This window comes from Xiphias gladius, chromosome 16 (genome assembly GCF_016859285.1).
Source record: "Xiphias gladius isolate SHS-SW01 ecotype Sanya breed wild chromosome 16, ASM1685928v1, whole genome shotgun sequence".
Classification (NCBI taxonomy): domain Eukaryota; kingdom Metazoa; phylum Chordata; class Actinopteri; order Istiophoriformes; family Xiphiidae; genus Xiphias; species Xiphias gladius.
In genome coordinates, this window is record NC_053415.1 from 14743064 (window position 1) to 14762640 (window position 19577).

The 19577-nt window shown below is 38.1% G+C and overlaps 1 protein-coding gene across 1 annotated transcript in view; it reads left to right on the forward strand.

Annotated features, from left to right (window-relative positions):
• Positions 1-19577, forward strand: part of rapgef4a (Rap guanine nucleotide exchange factor 4a) — a 38594-nt gene that overhangs the window by 13455 nt on the left and 5562 nt on the right. Inside the window, exons 5-18 of the mRNA XM_040148345.1 lie at positions 6339-6411; positions 10400-10464; positions 11685-11735; positions 11849-11955; positions 13293-13414; positions 13523-13706; positions 13803-13887; positions 14443-14503; positions 14643-14719; positions 14837-14983; positions 16518-16633; positions 17809-17894; positions 18281-18359; positions 18509-18659. Coding sequence (XP_040004279.1) covers positions 6339-6411; positions 10400-10464; positions 11685-11735; positions 11849-11955; positions 13293-13414; positions 13523-13706; positions 13803-13887; positions 14443-14503; positions 14643-14719; positions 14837-14983; positions 16518-16633; positions 17809-17894; positions 18281-18359; positions 18509-18659 — 1404 coding nt within the window. The remainder of the gene's footprint in view (positions 1-6338; positions 6412-10399; positions 10465-11684; positions 11736-11848; positions 11956-13292; positions 13415-13522; positions 13707-13802; positions 13888-14442; positions 14504-14642; positions 14720-14836; positions 14984-16517; positions 16634-17808; positions 17895-18280; positions 18360-18508; positions 18660-19577) is intronic.

Genomic DNA, 19577 nt, shown 5'->3' on the forward strand with positions numbered 1-19577 from the left:
GTTTAATGTTGGACTTATCTAGGGTTTATGGAATGTACATACAAATTGGTCATCCCACCACTAGGGAGGGCCACTCACCATTTTTTTGGGTGGGGGGTCATTTCCCTCTGCCCTCCAACAGGAACTTTAAAGGGACGAGGGTCCCCATTATTTTAGGAAGTCTCTGTACTTGTTATGATATTCTTGAGTGTGTCTTACTGTTTTGTGTTAAAAGTAGTAAAAGTAAAAGTAGTAACTTTGAGTATAGGCACCACATGGTTAATATAATTTCTATAAATGTTAATGGGCTTCTCAGCCAAATCAAACAGAACAAAATTCTTACAAAATTTAAAAAAAAAAGGAGAACACAGATATTGCATTCCTGCAAGGAACCCACATGATGGGGATAGCACATGAAAAACTTAAAAGACCAAGGATTTAAATCTAAATTTCCTCTTCAAACGGATCAAAACATCCAAGAGGGGTAGAGTAATGTATGAACATATATCTACTATTAAGGATAGATAAGGCAGATTCATACTGATAAAGGGAAAAGTTCATTTAAATTTTTTACCTTCGACTATGTACAGTATACATTCTTCCCAGCTCAGAGTCAGATTTTTACATACAAATACTGGACAGGATTGCAACAGAAGCACAAGGGACTCGTTTATGTGAGGCTGATTTTAATGTCACTCTGAACCCCTGACCTCGACTCATCAGGAAAGAGAATACTTCAATCCAAAAAAATAACAAAGAAACTAAACTCAGTGGTATCAGAGATAGGACTGGCTGATGTTTCTAAATCCGTCATTTAGAGAATATACTTTCTTTTCATCTCAGCATTCAACATATTCAAGAATCCATTATTTCTTACTATTTGGAATGGATAACAGCATGGTGCAAAATTGTCACATTGGAACAATGGATCTTTTTGATCACTGCCCGTTGCATCTGTCCTTAAAGAAGCACTGCACACTTAAACATGTTTTTTGAGCTGTAAACTAAACGATATGACTGTGCTGTGATGGAACACATCAGTGCTGCTATTGGTATTGAAATTTCTTTCCAGAGTTATAAAAATCTGAATTTCATGAGTTGAAAATGGTTCAACACGCCATCTACAGTTTTAAATCATCCTGAGCCTTGCAAGGCCAATGAGTCAACCTTTTAGGACGTCTTTACGTCATGAAATTTACATAAAAAAAAAGAATGTTGATGCCCTCTAATCAGAGGTGGGCGGCCCACCTCCCCCAGCGCCCGTCCTTGAGTGGGAGTCTTCGAAACTGCGCTCGTTTTCAAATATATACTGATTGAGACTCATCATTCACAGGAGTTAACGCTATTTTTTGCTAACCCTCTATTTAGTATATTTCAATTTTGGCGCAGTGGTTCAGACTTGTGCTTTTGAGGGCTCTAGGAGCACCGCCGGAGTGCATTCTTTTTCCTTCAGACCCTCATATGGCTCGGCAGTGGTTGCAGATAGCAGCAGGTCCCTCACTAGCAACACACTGATGGGTAGATTTGCAAACGGCATTTTTCACGAGAGTGTTTCTAACTATATGCTTGGCTCAGAGAGCTCAGCTTTCGGGGATTATTGGGGCTGGAGCCAACAGCTGGAATTGATACGGCAAGGGCTCGCCATGGTCCTCCACCACACTAATCGCAATAACATCTTTTCTTAAGAAACAAAGAGCAAAAAAACTCTTCACCCTTCAGGTTGAACCGAAAAACCTTGAGTCTGAACATTACAACTTAATAGATCCTAAGATTAAATGAGAAAAAGAAACCAGATTGAAGAGATATATATGCAAGAAATTCAAAAGAAATTGATATATACTCTAAACAAAAGTACTATGAAGGTGGCAGCAGATATACAAAATTATTGACTTAACATAGATAACATGATATATAAGATAGGACCCCAAAACTAACACCCACCACCAAATGAAGGAAATGAAATTAAATAAAGTGTTTTAAATTATTTTCTAAAAAATTACATTCACAACTTAAACTTAAATCCACTTATTTTCACGATTTTTATTGAAACACTGGAACATTGGATTAGACAGAACAACATGATTAAAGGTATAGAAATGGCAGCGGGGGAACAAAAACTGGCCTTCCAACATCCAATTTAAATTAATTTTCTTTCCTCCAAGTGCAGAATCATTATAGGTTATACTATACTATATATAGTCACTATATATATAAGAGATGGATGATGGATCCTCCCCTTGTTTTTTTTTTTAAATTTTGTTTATTTTATCTGGGTTCTTTAGAAAGAAACGTAAGAAAAAGTAAATAAAAAAAAACAAAAAACTGTAAAACACAGAACTATAGCAAATTTAAAATATCTTTAATTTTTTTTTCTGTTTAGACTTCAAAAAACATATAGAATTTGCCAGGATTTCAACAACGCAATTCTTTAGTTTTTGTGCATGTTATTGTTTCAAGATCATTTTTATGTCCACATGTTCTTGTGTCATTATCTGCTATATTCTTTGAGCTACGTTAGCTGGTAAAGATCTAAAACGATTTCTTAGTTCTGCGACTTTGGCAATACCTCTTCTACTAGCAAGGAAATACATGTTATTAAAACTATGTTTCTGTTGTCTGCTAAATGATGGATTTTTATGTCAGAAATCAAAATTAGTCAAGGGGCCCTTTTAAGGTGCCCGTGGGGTCACCTTAGATCTATTGGATGTTAGTTTTTATTCCTAGTGTCTTGATGTGATGGGATTTAGACTACTACACATCTACCTGTCTTATCATTTCATTTTAAACACCATCAGTGTAATTCTTGATGTGTTTGTAACACGTTTCAGATACTCAGAGTAAATCCACATGAAGCAACAGATCATAATCTTGTAATGTGATGGGATCACTTTATAAAAATAACACAATCATTTGTTGGAGACTCGGTAGGTTCAGACGCTATAATCTGTCTGACTACACCATTGTGCTTCCTGTCTGGGTGTCAAATCGTGATGGGTTATTGGAATCAGTAGATTATAGCCCTAAAGGTCTATCTCCTCCATGCTTTACACATTGTACATGGTCAGAAACATTTGCACCACTAATACACCAGTGGACATTCTCCACAGAGATGTCTGTGAGTCCCAGTGGAGCTTGTTTCTGACTCTTAACTATCCCTTTGTCAGTAAAGGCTAATGTGTAGTAACAACTTAAGTGATCCTAAAGAGCTCTCTGTCAGTATTATGGTTGTAAATAACAGACTATAGGGAAGTAGCTGCACAAATCAAACCCAGTGGTTGTTTTATTGTGACATGAGGGATTGTCATACATATTTGAATTTCCATTTCGGGGAAACATGGCAAACACGTTTAGTTTTTTGACATCTTTATAAACAAGGTTTATAAACCTATAAATCAGGATGTCAACAATGCCTTAATTATCACATTTTGTCATAATTCTAGTATATCTGCAATATTTTTCTGTCTATCTGATGTGCGAACTGATTTCTACTCTAATAACCTTGTGGGTTTAAACTGATAAAGGCCAATGTGTCAATATAAGGACTGATTCATTTAAAGGAATAGTATAACATTTTGGGAAATGCGTTTATTTTCTTTCTTGCTTTAGTTAGATGAGAAGATTGATATCACTCTAATGCTTGAAAGTGGGATCAATCTTCTTCTCATTCTCAAGTAAACCAGTAAGCATATATCCAGAGATGTTGAACTATTTAATTTTTTAATTTAACTGTTATAGCTGTTAAAGCCCAACATTATTTTAATTTCTGGGTTTCAGGGAAACATCTACTCCTAATTCAATATAGACAAGGTAAAGATGGAGGGGGAATCCTAATAAATTAATCGACTAATGGTTTTCAACTCTAGACAAAGAGACAATAACAAATAAAATGTAAGATAAAATATACTAATATACAAGGAAAAGGTAAAATAATATCACACCTGAAAAGACAGCGGCCTACAGTGAGCTGGGGGTTGTAAAACAGTTGCTTATGGAAACAGGTGTATTGTGTGCCTTGCGCATCTGAGACATCATTACTAACAAAGTAGAAACTGAGTGCTTTTTACACACCTGACAATGGTTCTAATCCACCTCTAAAACTACACCCCCGCCCTGAGTACCGGATTCAACCCCTCAGGGAGTGCGGCTTTACTGGCTCAGGGGGGTTGAGTTCATTTGTTCGTGTGAGGCTCAGTTTAAGTGCTCCTCCCTAATCCTAAATCCTTAAATTGTCGACAAATACAGGCAGGCTTGTTGAAGTGACTCTGAAGGCTTCATGTCTGCTGCACTGATTAACTTTGAATAATGATGATGATGATGATGATGTGTGCATGTGTACAAAACCTCCTCCACAGTAGACCCATTTAGTGTAGAGTTGAGATAAATCTACATCTTTTATCATCCCAATGCGCACAAAGCCAGTTCTTATTCAGGAGTAGGCACATGGACATGTTTTTAAAAACTGAGATCACCGAGACACATCTAAATTGCTTCTTAACTGATGGGAAAAAAGCTGTGTGCCCCAGAAGGGTTGCTAAAGTGATTAACTGACTTCAGAGGGTGGAATTGGATTTAAAACATGACCTCTGAGAGTACATTACCATCCAGCAACAAATGGCTTTGAGAGTTCTAGCTTGCATTCAGTCTCCTCTGACTAGAAGATAGGAAGGCAGCGAGAAGTGGCCGGTCACTAAGTGGTCCTCAATCAGCTTTTTATTGACCAACAACGCCGCTTCCATGGCACATAATCAGTTTTTGTTTGTCTTTTACCACAAAATAATATTGAACCGTCAGAGAGGTTTGTACTTTCTCACTGCATTCTAGTTCGACTTCCAAACCTTGTCACACGATGCGTAAGACAACATTTCTTTATGGCTCATTTGCTACGGTTGAATTGACCTCTTTGTGCACCAGTGTCGTGAACGAAAGCATGACACTTTTTATGAGTGTATGGGTGCAGTATGATGTTCATTACATAACATCTGTGATGCAGCAGGGCACGGTGATGGTATGAGACGTGCAGTTGAACTGTTATTCTCTGTTTCCTCTGCGGCTCTCTGCAGCTTGCACAACATTAAGGAGTAACTACTTTCTGACAAATCGAAATATTTAATATGCATGACAGGGAAAACATTTTTCAAACAAGGATGAAAAACTGAAATTGAGAACTAGAATTGAGCCAAAGTTGTATTTAATGTACTCCAAATAGGTTTTTGTGCTTAATGGCTGAGCTCTATTACCTTCACATTTTCACAGTTTTCACAATTAATCATAATAACCACTCTTCTGGTATTCTCCCCTCTTTGTGATTATTTCTCACTAAACCCTACTTACATTTGCATGTTCGGACTAATGAGCACGAAATATCAACAAGCACCCCAAACCATAATGGACACTCTTTTTGCCCTCACTTCCTGGAGGCAAATGATGACAGAAGGGTTGATTTTTTTTTTTTTTTCTTGTTGAGAGAGAAAGAGGGAAATAACGCCCAGCCAGGATTCTACCGTGGATGTTTCAGTTCCATATTATGTGTCTTTGGACTTATCTGCTTTTCCAATTAGGGTGAACAGCTTGTTGGCAGAGTTAGTCTAGTGCATTAAGGAGGACAGTATCACACACGGAAAGCAAAGGCCACTCAACTGCAGTATCAGGAGTATACAGTATCTTCATTTAGATTACAGACGATGGATGAGCCTTTTTTGATTTCTTAGGATTGACATATAACATACTGCAATGAAAGGTGATTCAGCACCACTTTAGCCATGCTAGCTGCATGGCTTTAGGGATGGCACTCTCAGTTGTGTCAGTTCCCCACTTTGGTCCAGACTGAAACATCTATTGAATGGATCAAGATGAAATTTTGTAAAGAGGTTGCATTTGTTGATCTTCCGACTTTTCCTCTGGTGCCACCATGAGGTGGACATGTGTGGTTTTTGAGTGAAATATCTTGAAAGGATTACCATTAAATTTGATACACTCATTCATGTTCCCCATGGATTGAATTGCAATAACTTTGGTGATCTATTAACTTTTCATCTTGAGCCATCATTAGGCCAAAATTTCACTTTGGTTAATGAAAACGTACCTGCTAAACTAATAGCTTTCCAATCAGCCTCAGCTGTATTTTGTGTGTAGTGCTAATTTGAATGATAACATGCTAAACTAAGATTTGTATTTGTTAGCATCTAGCTCAAAGCATGGCTGTGCTGTAGTATGGCCTAAAATGGCCACAAGCATGGCTGTGGAGTCTTTGTTTATATTTCAGGTATGTTTTTGTTCACAAAATTGTAAAATTGATATTTTCCGGTCAGCTATGAATCGCTGAGACTGATTTGTTCTTGTACTTCTTTTATTTTTTACAGAAATATCATCAGTGCATGGCGGGCCTCCTTGCCCCACCCTATGGTGTGATGGAAAGTGGTTGTACTGCTGACAGTAAGTAGCCCTGCATTGCTGTTTACATTTCTGAGTGCTTTATACTTACATTACATTTTATTCCAAACTTTGTCTCAGTTATCGTTAGCTGTATTACACCTCACACAAGACAGGCTGTAGTTGATTTGAAAATATTATTCGAACTTTGTATTAAATTTTATTCCAACAGGATTTTCAAGACAATATTTGACTGTATATACACTGTTGTCTACACTGTAATACCACAGTGTAGGCAACTCCAAATGTTCATGTACAGAAGTTTTACAGAAGAATTTTAAGGCAATTTTTACTTCTGTTTACTAACTCAAAGTTAGATTTACATTTCATTTAATATCATCGGTTTACAAATAAACTTGGATTTGCTTTAAAAAAAAAATCCTTTAGTGTGTAACTACAAGTTTTTTTCCCTCATGACAGCTTTTGCAGTACTGTTAACAGTCACAAGACTCTTTATGTTGCACAGACAGGGTGCAGGAAGTGTGTGAATTGCATACTTAGGTTAATCATGGTTTGCAATTTTTATTTTAAACACAAGGAAGACCATCTGACTCCTCAGAGACACATGTATAAACAGACACATAACAGCACAAATCGTGTCACGTTTATGTGTCCGAAACCAGGAGGATTTTTGGAAATTTTTAACCTTAACGCAATGCATGCAGGAAGTATATGTGAGTAAGCTAACAATGTTTCTAAATAACCTAATTTGATGAGTCAAATAAATGATCCATTGAACCTTTAAAGCTGATTTATACTTACTAGGATCCACGCAGAGCCTACGCTTTAGCCTTCGCAAGTGGCCTATGCTGTTGTGAGATTTTAAACTTGTGTGTTGGTGTGTCTGCATCACTCTGCAATTACGTCGCCAAAATGCTAGTGGGGTTTCTATACCACTGAGTTTCTTTGAGTACTTCAAACAATGGCGACTGAAACTGAGTGGATCATGTTGGAGTTGGAACTAATAAATGTTGAACAACCGTTACTTTTACCAAAATTACGAAGAACTTATCAAGATGAAGAACCCCTAAAACTGTTAACAGTTTTAGGGGTTTGCTTACTTTATCAATATTCCCAGATTTAATCCACTGATTTTTCCATTAATATGTATAATGAGATTTTATATTTCTTACTTAAAATATAACATAATATTTCTTAACTTCTTGTACTATATGTAATAATATCTTTGTCTGCTTCACTCCATTACTCTCCGACCCTTCTTTATCATCTTGCATTTTGATAAAGCCTGATACTTTTATTTCTGCCTTTCCTGTTGCAAGTTAACTCAATATTGACTTAGCTTTGCTCAAACAGAGCACTTAGCTTGCCTCAGAGTCATTTTCCATAAAAATGATGAACAGCAGTGTGCAGGCAGAGAATCTAGAACCTGTTGGCTTACTGGCAGTCGGTTTACTGTATAGTCTCATGTATTATTAAGGATCGTTCATAAATGATGGACAAATTTTGAAGAAAATCTATTTTATGGACCAAACAAAGATGACTTTTTAAAGATGTCACAATCTGAATCCCCACTCATCATAAACTTAGGATTTGATTAATTACTGTAGCGTTTTGAGGCTGCTTTTTAAAGTCGATGTGTCTGTTTTAGCATATATCACTGTTATGTGCTTTGGAGCAGTACTGTAAGAGCAGCAGGAGTATTTTTGCAACATACAGTACACCACTTAGGGGATGTACAGTATGCACTCTATGAATGAATACATGTATTCACTCTGTATACACTCTATGAATGTATTCATGAATGCATGAATACATCTAGACAGAAATCAGACATGCATCAATCAGCTGGAGGCTGATGCACTTTTCTGTACAGTACATCCATAGCAGCTTAGTGGTTTTGTAACTGTAGCGGCTGAGTCAAATGAATTAAACATGTTTTAAATAGTTTTCTTAGTCACAAAAACACTAGGCTTTTACAGCACTTTGGCGTTAACAGGTAGATGCTTTTAAAGTCAGCATTGCTACATTCACTCCAGTCATGTGTTCAGTGCTACTCTACCTGAGCACCTTTTACAGCGTGAGCACAGTTGTTTGTCACAAGTTTTCAACTGCAATGAACCACTTATCTTTATGTTTCAGCTTTGAAATGTTCAGGCCAAAAGTACTTTTCTTCCCCAGGAAATTAAACTCCCAATTGTTTGTAAGTGTAATCTTGGATTCACCTCTCAGATGTGCTCTGTACGCCGCATCCCCACCGATGTGATTGAATGTGACACTTGAATGAATGGCAGGATGTCACAAGGACCAGCATGACCACTACACAAATAAAATGATGGACAGCTGTGTTAACTTCTTAGTGCAACAATAAACAAGCACAAATTCTACACAGACCCTGTCAGAAACTGAAACTGACAGAAGAAGAATGATATTCTGTGAACCTTTTGTTTACATTTGGATTACGGATTGTATGTTTTTCAGCTTTTCTATACATGTTTTCCCTGAAGGACGTTGTTTGCCCAGTGGTCAGGTGGTCTAAATGCTAACACATAATATGCAACATGATGGTAACAGTAGAGAAAATATTACAGCAAAGAACATTAAAAAAAAATGACCAGGAATTACACAGAGCTTTGTCAACAAAGTTAAAGTGATACAGATGCTTTCTTTTTGTTCCTGGATATATAGCCACAAGTGTAATGTTACATTTCTAATTGTGTTCCCCCTTTCTCTCTATTGTGTGGGTTCTGTATCTGTTTTGTGGCATCAGCAGTCTGAGAGGCACGAGATCTAAGAATAGCTGAGATATTTCCCTGCAGATACAGTTGTGACTGAGCAGCTTTGCCTCATTATGCTATTTGTCCTGGAGGGGAGCATTACAGTTAAAGCTTAAAGCTCCAAACACTAAGAAATAACCTCACTCCTTTAACAAACTCTCTGCAGGACTGTCACATAGAGTATAAATGCTGGTAAATGTATTTCTTTATCGTGTTTCCATTTTTTTTTACATCACTTGCCTCTGCCTACATCACTTGCCATCCCGCTGCCTCTGTACAGAAACATCCATAACCCCATATTAAGCACTAGAGTCTAATAGCATGTTTAATTAAGGACAAATTTGAATTAGAACATTTTTAATTTTTTATTCTAACATTTGTGACTAATTTTCTCCTAAAGGTAAGCACATGGAAACCAAAATTATTTATAATGTCAACACAATAACTGAAATGAAATGGGATAGTCACTGAAAGGAGCTAGAAATGAGAAAAAAAATTGGACAAATACATACTGATACTGATACTTTACATACTGATGAAAATATGGGCAAATTTACTTGCTCATAATGGTGACATAAATTAATGGCATATCTGAAGGACTGGAAGACTAAAAGGCACACAAAAAAAACATAAAAGCGGAATTAAGTAAAATAAAATGAAAGGTCACATGATATGACATTTAAACCAGAGATAATTGATCTAAATATTCAAACAGTGGATCTATAGAAGAATCGGATTGTTTTGCATTAAAATGTTAGAGGAGAATTAAACGTTGGGACAATCACAAAAAATCTTTTTAGGAATATGCTAAATACATATAGCATAGTATAAATATTGTTAACTATTTTTTAACACACTTCATAATTGACATTTTGACCGGGAAATACATTACTAGTTAGTGTATTTTGCATCTATTGCATTCCGTCATACCAAATATATTTATATGTACAGTAAACCACGGTTTGGTTGTTCTGTATTTACCTATCTTTTAATTTATTTTCAAGGATTAAGGGGGAATTTTATTTCAAGTTTGTTTATGTGTTTACCACAAGAAACTTTACTTGGTGGTATAAATTGCTTGGAACTGCATCTTGAGTTTTAAAACTGAGAGTTAAAATGTTTTTTTCAACACGCGGCCCTGCAGGGCTTCTCTTGTACATTTTCCTTGGGTTAGATAGAGGAGGTTTGAGCAAATATGGGACTTAGTCACCTCACAAACAGGATATTGTAATATACCCTCTGTTTTTCCCACCCAGGAATGCCAGACAAAGAGAACACAAGCAACAAGTCATTTGTTTCAGTCTCCAAACATCAGAATAAGGTAATTTCTCTGACAATTGACAACCTGACACACATTGATTATTTAGTACAAGACTGACTTTATACAGTATCATGTAGTGTTACCACATGTTATGAAAGACAGAGAGAGGCTGTTGGTTTGAGACAATGCTGTTTTGTTGGCCTTTTTCCTGTCTTGCTGAGTGTCATTGTAAGTCAAAAGTTTTGCAACGAGTTAAACCTCAGCTATAACTCATTTTGCCATTGCTCCCATTTTGCGTGACGTAACGGCATCCATTAATGTTAGTGGCCTCTCCAGCAGAGGTTGAAAATAAGCGTGGAATGTGAAGTTTGTTTAAAGTTAGTCTAAATATAAACAAGGTGACCGGAGCTCTTGTCTCCATCCAGAACAGTTCCTGTCCCACCTTTCTCCTGTTGTCGTTTCCTGGCCAATGGGTTGATAACGTGGCACGACAGTAGATTTAATCTACTGTCGTGCCATGTTAAATAAATCTGCTAGATTTGTGGTTCCCTGTGCTTTGTTGCTACATAGAGTGTAGTCACAACATGGCTACAAGATAGTTCTGTTATGTAAAAAGGAGAATTCCATAACATGCTTTCCTGTTATGTAAAAAACAAACACAGCTTTCATTTACTTTAACATATATAAATAATACCTATGAAAGCCCTGCTTCTTTGGCTACTGAGTGGACTAATTTTCTTCTAAATAAATGATGAGGCTTTAAAGCCGAGTTAATACTGCTCTCTGAAGCATGCAGAATGCGTTTTAAATGTCACAACCCCGCAGCCCATCCCGTTGTCCCAGTGAAAAAAACCCCCCACTTACAACACAATGTCTGTGGCCCATTTAAGCAGCTGAATACATCAGTCAAGACTCTGGGAACGCACTATTATTTTAACTCAGAAGCAGTATAGAAAGCCATAAGTGCAATTAAAATTGACATCTAATAAACACATAATGTCAACTGTGAGTCATACAGGAGCAGTGAGGAGGACATCCTGTGGCCCACAGTGAGAGGAAAAACACTGTTATTTAACTCGATTTGTCTGACATGTTGTTGTTTCCCTGATGCCTTTTATTTCCAATTATTGGACTGTTGTGTTCTATAACAAAAAACCTTTAATTTCACCCAGTTTCTGTGATGTTGAGTTTTCTATCATCAGATGAGCCTCAGTTTAATTGTTATCCATGATGTCTTTTATTTTAGTTCCACTTATTTTTTGTTTCATTTTATTTTGCAGAAGTCATTCATTGAAAGTCCAGCCAAACCCCACCTCAAATGCATTTCTCAGGTAGTAAACTCAATCATCTTCTGTATGTAGGGGGTCAATCATTTCCTGCTAATGTGGCCGGTACTCAGTAGAACTCTATTGTGCTGTGATTTGACTTGAATTTTACTGTGCAGGTGCCCTCAGAGAAGATCTTGCGGGCCGGGAAGATTCTCCGTAACGCCATCCTCTCCAGTGCGCCTCACATGATCAGAGATAGGAAGTACCATCTGAAAACCTATAAGTTGGTTTACATTTTAATACACTTTAATGCAAATAGTTTGTGAAAGACTGCATTGGACCAATTGGGTTGGCAAACATAAAAACACACAAACAATTCATTCAAAATTAAAAAAAAAATCTAAAAATACCATGACCATATCTTTTACTTCAGCTGTTCACAAGGTTTATGGCTTCTGGACCAAACTTTCTAAAATGCATTCATTATAGCATTAAAGGACCAGTATGTAGGATTTAGTGGCACCTAATGGTAAGGTGGCAGATTGTAAACAACTGAATACCCCTCACCTCACTCCTCCCTTTCTAAGCGTGTAGAAGAACCTAAGGTGGCCTTCAGGTAACGTAAAAACAGAAAAGGCCCTCTCTAGAGCCAGTGTTTGGTTTGTCCGTTCTGGGCTACTGTAGAGATATGGTGGTGCAACACGGCAGGCTCTGTGGAAGCAGGCCCACTCCCTATGTAGATATGAAGGGTTCGTTCTAGGCTAAGGAAAACACAATAATTTTTATTTTCAGGTGATTATACACTAATGTAAACATAATTCTGAGTATTCAGTTAATATAAAATAAAAAAAATTCTACACACTGGTCCTTTAACTTAAAGCTGCACTAGATAATATTTTTGTATTACTATTAGATCAAATGACTGTGTGTAATGTGAAAGGTGTTTGCATGTAGTCATGCCTCTACAGTGTCTTTCAGCTTGCTGTTGTGGTTTTCCAGTCCTCAACTTCACCGTTTTGGTTGAGTCTCCCAGTTCTCATCTGCAGAATTTTTTTAGACACAGCAGGCAGCTGTTTTTAGCAAAACATTTCTAAAAACCCACTGTATGCTACGTGCTCAATAGAAACAGCAGAGTCCATATTTCCCTTGGTGAAGACAAAAGGATGTGTGTGGGATCACTGACAATCGTATATACCTTTGTTGTATTCTATGTGTTGTATGTAGAGAAGTTTTTTTTTTTAAACCAGTAGAGTTATCATAAGCAGGTTAGGGTAGGTTACTTTGAAAATGTGTTACATGATCAAAATTAGTGTCACTCACATGATCTTCTATTTTTGTCGTTATTTTGATCAAGAAACAATATAGTTACATTTGTTTGTTGTGAGAATGTAACACCTTAGTGTTTATTTATTTTATTTAACTTCTATTTATACAAGATTTATACAATGGCAGAACCAAAAACTCTTTTATGGCAACAACCTGTGAACAGTTTAGGAGAACAACAGAGACAAAAAACAAGAACAGACAGAGTTGATTACTAAAATACAAAACAGCCATTAAACATATTACATAACTGCCCAGCCTTGTATAAAATCTTATATTGCCTTGTGTCTTTCCTAGGCAGTGTTGTGTGGGGACAGAGTTGGTTGACTGGCAATTGCAGCAGAGCTCATGCGTCCACTCTCGTATTCAGGCTGTGGGCATGTGGCAGGTGCTGCTGGAAGAAGGTGTTCTCAACCATGGTGAGAAACGCTTTGATGCCTTGTGTCTGCCCACATGTACGTGTGAGGCAGAGATTTCAAATTTAAGCCCTGCTGTCTGTCTATCTGTGCTGTGTTGTTTTGACGCAGTCGACCAGGAGCTGAACTTCCAGGACAAGTACCTCTTCTACCGCTTCCTGGACGATGAACAGGAGGATGCCCCTTTGCCCAGTGAGGAAGAGAGACAGGAGAGCCAAGAGGAGCTGCAGGACACCCTGCTCCTCCTCTCGCAGATTGGACCTGACGCCCACATGAGGATGATTCTGCGGAAGCTGTAGGGCTTTAAAGCAGTAATCTCTAAAGCAATATTAAATAAAGTGAGCCAGTGCGCTACTGTTATAAGTTTATTTACACATTTCCTGCTTTCCAGTCCATCTGAAAGAACAGCAGATGATTTAGAAATCATTTATGAAGAGCTGCTCCACATAAAGGCCTTATCTCATCTATCCACCACTGTGAGTAGAAATTCTCTGTCTTAAGTGGCCGTATGAACCCTGTTGTCAGTGTGTGGACACTGAAATTGTTGGTGTCTTCTGTTGGGATAAAAACTATGCTCAGGTCCTCAGCAATTTTTGTCATATTTAAGAGCAGAGTGGTGACAATGAAAGAAAAGATGCAGGCATGCAAACACACACTCCTGTATAAATGTATTCATCTTGGTCCGGATCATCACTTACAGTCGTTATAAATGTTTGGATACGTGTTCTGCAGGTAAAATCATCAATATGTGCTGCTGCTTGGATTCACTCAAATAGAAAAGCATGTTTTGTGAGAGTTACTGCAAAGTGTGTACCTTTTTCCATGTACAATCACTCACATTCAATGTGAGGAAACTCTGTTTTACACCAGTGGGGTCCTGACTAGCAGGAAAGTAAAACTTTACACTGATACATATTTTTGTATTTTGTTTGCACTCCTTTTGGTTGCTCCCTGTTGCACCAGTAAGTGAAAGGAATGTGTTTTGACATTGATCTTCCTGTGTTATAAACATGTTTCCCCTGCTTGCACAGGTAAAGAGAGAACTGGCAGGAGTGCTGATCTTCGAGTCGCATGCAAAGGCAGGAACAGTGTGTAAGTATTTTGATAAAATAACTGATGTGATTCATAAATACACTACAGAGTCAGTATTGATCTAACAAATCCCAGATTAAGCTTTATTAGCCCACCAAAGCTTTTCTTTGTTTTTGATATGATTTCTTTTTTCTCCCAGTGTTTAATCAGGGGGAGGAGGGCACATCATGGTACATTATTCTGAAGGGTTCAGTCAATGTCGTCATCTATGGAAAAGTAGGTATTTCTTCAAATGAGATCATAGAAACTGTGAAAGCATCAACATGGTTATGCTGCTTTGAGCGAGGCATTGATTCAGTAGTCAGTAGCTGGTCAGTCTGCTGTGCTCCTCAGGGTGCTGTTTGCACGCTTCATGAGGGAGATGACTTTGGGAAACTGGCTCTTGTCAATGACGCCCCCCGCGCTGCTTCCATTGTCCTGCGAGAGGACAACTGTCACTTCCTGAGAGTAGACAAGGAGGACTTCAACAGGATTTTGAGGGTGAGTTTCTGTTTGACATCCACTGATGTTATTATGGCAGTAGTAAAAAATAAAGCACTATTGCCCTCTGTTGACAAAAGATCAGCAATGCAGCCATAAATGTACCCTGGGAGGGAGTACACCAGCCCTGTACACCCATTAGCTTAGTCATCCAACTAAATATGAAATATGCTGATAATGACTCGAGTTACTTCAAGCTAGAGATAAAAAGCAGATTTGGGGTTATTTAGCTGTGGATGCAAACTTGTGTGGAGAATTGCCATCTAGGAGCTCTGATGTCATCATGCATTTCCTGCTTTTGTGCTTTCTTTTTACGTTGTCTATGTGGTAAGGGATGCTCCAACAGGTCTGCACTGACTGTAAAGAAATAAGACCACCGGTGACCGATAACCCAACAACTTGATCTTCTAATAACTAACCAAACTGTTAATGTGCCGTCTAAATGGCTTCAGTATTTTAAAAATATGCGTTGCTGTAATAGTGTTGGACACTATAATGACATCACACATTTTTATTAACCCCTAATATAGCTTTAAGGTGGTTTAAACTGTCTCATTGTCTGACAGTGTAATATATATTCCAATTCTTAATTCTAGCTATATAATATTTACAACAAGTAAAATATTCAAACCCAAGTTTTTATGGCTGCACCATCCGAGCCAATGTAAACAGTCTAGATGTCACCAAAACTTAACCTGACACAGTTTGCATCTTTGGAAACATTTGAATCTCCACTAGAATTTCACATAATTTTCTGTGGGTTTGAACAATGTTTGGCTGCACCACGTGAGTGTGTATGGACCGACCCATTGGCAGGCCATAGCGAGAAATAATTCAGTGTCTTGAGAGAAGAGTAATTTAATAAAAATGCATCCCTAGTTTAAATAATTTCATATTATTTATGAGGTAACAATAACCAAATCACACTAGAAAACAGCAAAACAATTAATGGTTGTTTTGACCTTTAAAATTAAGATGTCCCACTGCTTAGACTTGGATTGCTTTTATTTCCTTAAGCGTATGTTTTTCAATCTGCATCAAAACCCAAAACAATCCAGTCCATTATAACATTGTCAGGAACTTTTTTTTAAACTTCCTGCCTGCTAAGGTTAGTGTGATTGTATGTTGACTGTACACTGGAAGAACCATCTAATCCACTCTGTTCTGTGACCAGGGCCCAGTGTTTTTGCCACTGTCTCTTCAGACGGTTAGTCCACGGTTAAGAGAGCAGAGAGTGAAACCTCTCTGCAGTTTTGAGATGACTGTGTCATGATGTAAACGCTGTGTTCGGTTTGTGACATCTCATTTTAGCTTAGCTGTGGAAGAGACAGCTCACATTCACTAAACGCAGTCAGACAAAACTTACACACAACCTTTCAGTGTATTGTTAACATTATCACTGCTGTTTCATATTGTTTAACTGTCTTGGTCACATTGCATGTCTTCATCAACTCAAACAAAATCTATACAGGTCTCGAGACTTCATATTAAAATCCACAATATTGATGCATTCACTGTGTGTGTATGTGTGAAGGATGTGGAGGCCAACACGGTGCGTCTGAAGGAGCATGGTCAGGATGTTCTGGTGTTAGAGAAGAGTCTCAGCAGCAGTCGATCTTCCGTCCAGGGAGCCTCGTCCTCCCATTACAAGTAAATGTAACCACCAACTTCACTGCACACATTAAAACTAAACAGAGCTGTGGACATAGACAGGAAGGGTGTACATCATTGAGTATTTCTGCCTGGCAGGTGTTTATTAAACTTGTAGTCCTACCAAAAAACTGTCTTGAGTCAGAAAACAATGTATGATGAACAGGTGAGCGTATTAAGCACAATATTTGGAGATATCTTTGCAGTCTGATGTAATGTTAAAAGTCACATTTGACACTACCAAATTAAGGTATATTTTTTAAGGTATATATGTGGACAATGAAAGGTATATTTTTTTCATTGTCCACATATCCCATTAAAAGACCAAAACCAACAGTGCATAATGCTGTTTCTCAGCTTGCCTGTGGCACCCAGTCGCAGTTCTATTTATTCCTACTAAAGACTTAAAGTGGGTCACAAATACACGGTATAGTTTCATGCTTAAAAGAGGCTCAGTAGTAGTAGCAGTAGTGGTTTTAGTCTTTTCATTGAAATTGTGGACAATAAGAAAAAAATAGAATATAACCAGCCTAGACCTTAACACACTGGAAGTTCCAGTGCGACGGGCAGATGGAAATGCTTGGTGATCGTACAGGCAGCACAAGCACAGAGCAATCCTGTGTGCTGCAGCCAACGAGTGTTATCTTAATAGAGGCATCTGTCACTGCACCACAGTCGCTTTAATATAGAGAGACACATTAATGGTAATGATGGCTTAGCTCCTAGGGGAAAAGGAAGGCCTGGCAAGTCACAATTACTTGTTCAGGGTCGCCCTCTAATCAGCTCCGCTCCTCACACATGAGAGTGTCAAGACTGTGTTCTCCATGAGTGGGGAAGAAACAACATTGCTTGTGTAGCTCGCTCCTGGGATGCTGCTATATCAAGTAATGAAAAACAACCAAGGCTGGATTGTGTTGATTCTCCTTCAAAGCAAAGATGCCCCTACATTTTTTTTTTCTTTTTTGGCTTCTCTGACAGCTCTTAGCCCAGACTCCCCTTAATCTTCAGCTGGACAAGAACTCTGTGATTGTAAATAGGATGGTTATCAAATGAAGCAATCACTGGCACACGTTCAAGTAACACAAATCGGTCGAGGGCCATAGCCGTGCCATTAAGCATTAAGAGCCAGTGTTTCTTGATTAGTGAAGGGTGTGTTTTATTCTGTGTTGCTCCAGATACAAGGTAATGTCGGGGACGCCGGAGAAGATTTTGGAGCACCTCCTTGAAATGATGCGACTGGATTCTCAATTCACAGAGTCAGGTACTGCTCAGTATAAAACATTCAGCATGGCAGATTAGTGTCATCTAATATAATCTATCCATATGATGATCATTTATTATGAAGGGATTTTTTCAATGCAGTATATGTATTCTCTCCTCTACTCTCTCTGGCTCAGCGTCTCTCTCCTCTGTCCTCTGCCTGCTGCTCTGCACTGACCTGTTTGTTCTCATCTATAATTAGCCACACATCACAGGGCTGATCTAATTACTCTTGCTTGTGTGGATACATATGGTTTTCATTTGCCTGCAGAGGTGACACAGACAGGGCCATGTGGATCAAGGCCCGATGGCTCTGGACACTTTGATTGGCTCTTACACTGGCATCACAGGTGTTTGACATGAGCTTCTCTCTCTTTTTTGTCACAGACTCAGCTTTAGATGACTTTGTGCTCATGCACTGTGTCTTCATTCCAAACAGTCAACTATGTCCGGCGTTGATGGCCCAATATCCTTTCAACACTGTGTTATCTAATGTAACACAGTGTTTGTTTCCTATTTTTCCTTTCCAGTCCTCTGAAACAGACCTTAAAGCAAAAAAAAAAAAAGTACTACTTTGCTGTAACTACATCGTTTGGATCTTTAACTGCTGTGCACCTACCATGCCCAGGCCTTGCAGGGCTCCGAACAGGAGAAGGTGGATTACACACTCAACAACAAGCGCAGGGTGATCCGCCTGGTGACGCAGTGGGCAGCTGTACACGGAGATCACCTGCAGGAGGAGGATGTCTCGGTGGCCTTCCTAGAGGTCAGCTGATGTACATGAGTGCTAAAATAACCACTATATACAACAGTAGAAACAGCAATACAGTTTAACAATCAATGTAAATTAAATTGGTGTTTTTGTTGGAATCTTTATGTGTTTTAGATTTACTGTGACAGTACATAATGTTGCAGACCAACAACATCTACAGTATCAATACAGAAAGTCAGAAGGTACTTTATCTCTGTAATTTCTCTGAAGAAAGTATAATGGGGAGAGACAGATACTTGGTTAAAATACTATTAGTAGCAATTTTAAAAAAACTATTACAAGTTACAGGAGAAGATAGACGTAGCAAAAAGGACCAATGACTGATAACCGCTGAATAGATCTCCTTAGTGGAAAAACTGACCCATATCTTGAGGCTACAAGAAGCACAACTGGAAGAAAAATGGAAAAAGGAACATTAGACAAGACTCAAAATGTGTCATTTTCTTTCTGTTGGTTACATAAATATAACTCAAGTTCCAAGTTCTTTAACTACGTCTCGCTGTTGCTGTCTTTTACCTAGAGTTTACTATTGACACCCTAATTTACAGTGGCAAAGGAACACCTGCGTCAGATGTGTCCTGTTATATTGTCAGTTACTAGAAATAAATGGACACCTGTCTGCCAGTTAGAATCGAGATTTCTCAGTGACCAGGGTGTAAAACAGATTTATCTCATGAAAATAAAAAGCAGAGCCATCGTTGCGGCTATTATAGATGTGGGGTTCCTGTTGCTGTGGTTTAATATGTTATTAAAAGTTTACAACGTGTGTAATATATGCACAGTTGTACTGTTGTTAATCTAAATTATTCTTTTGGGCTGCCCTGAACAATAAGGCCAGGTGATGAATATTGACTGCATTTTCATGTTTGTTCTTCCATTTGTGTCTCTAATTTGGCTTCTGAATGTGTATGT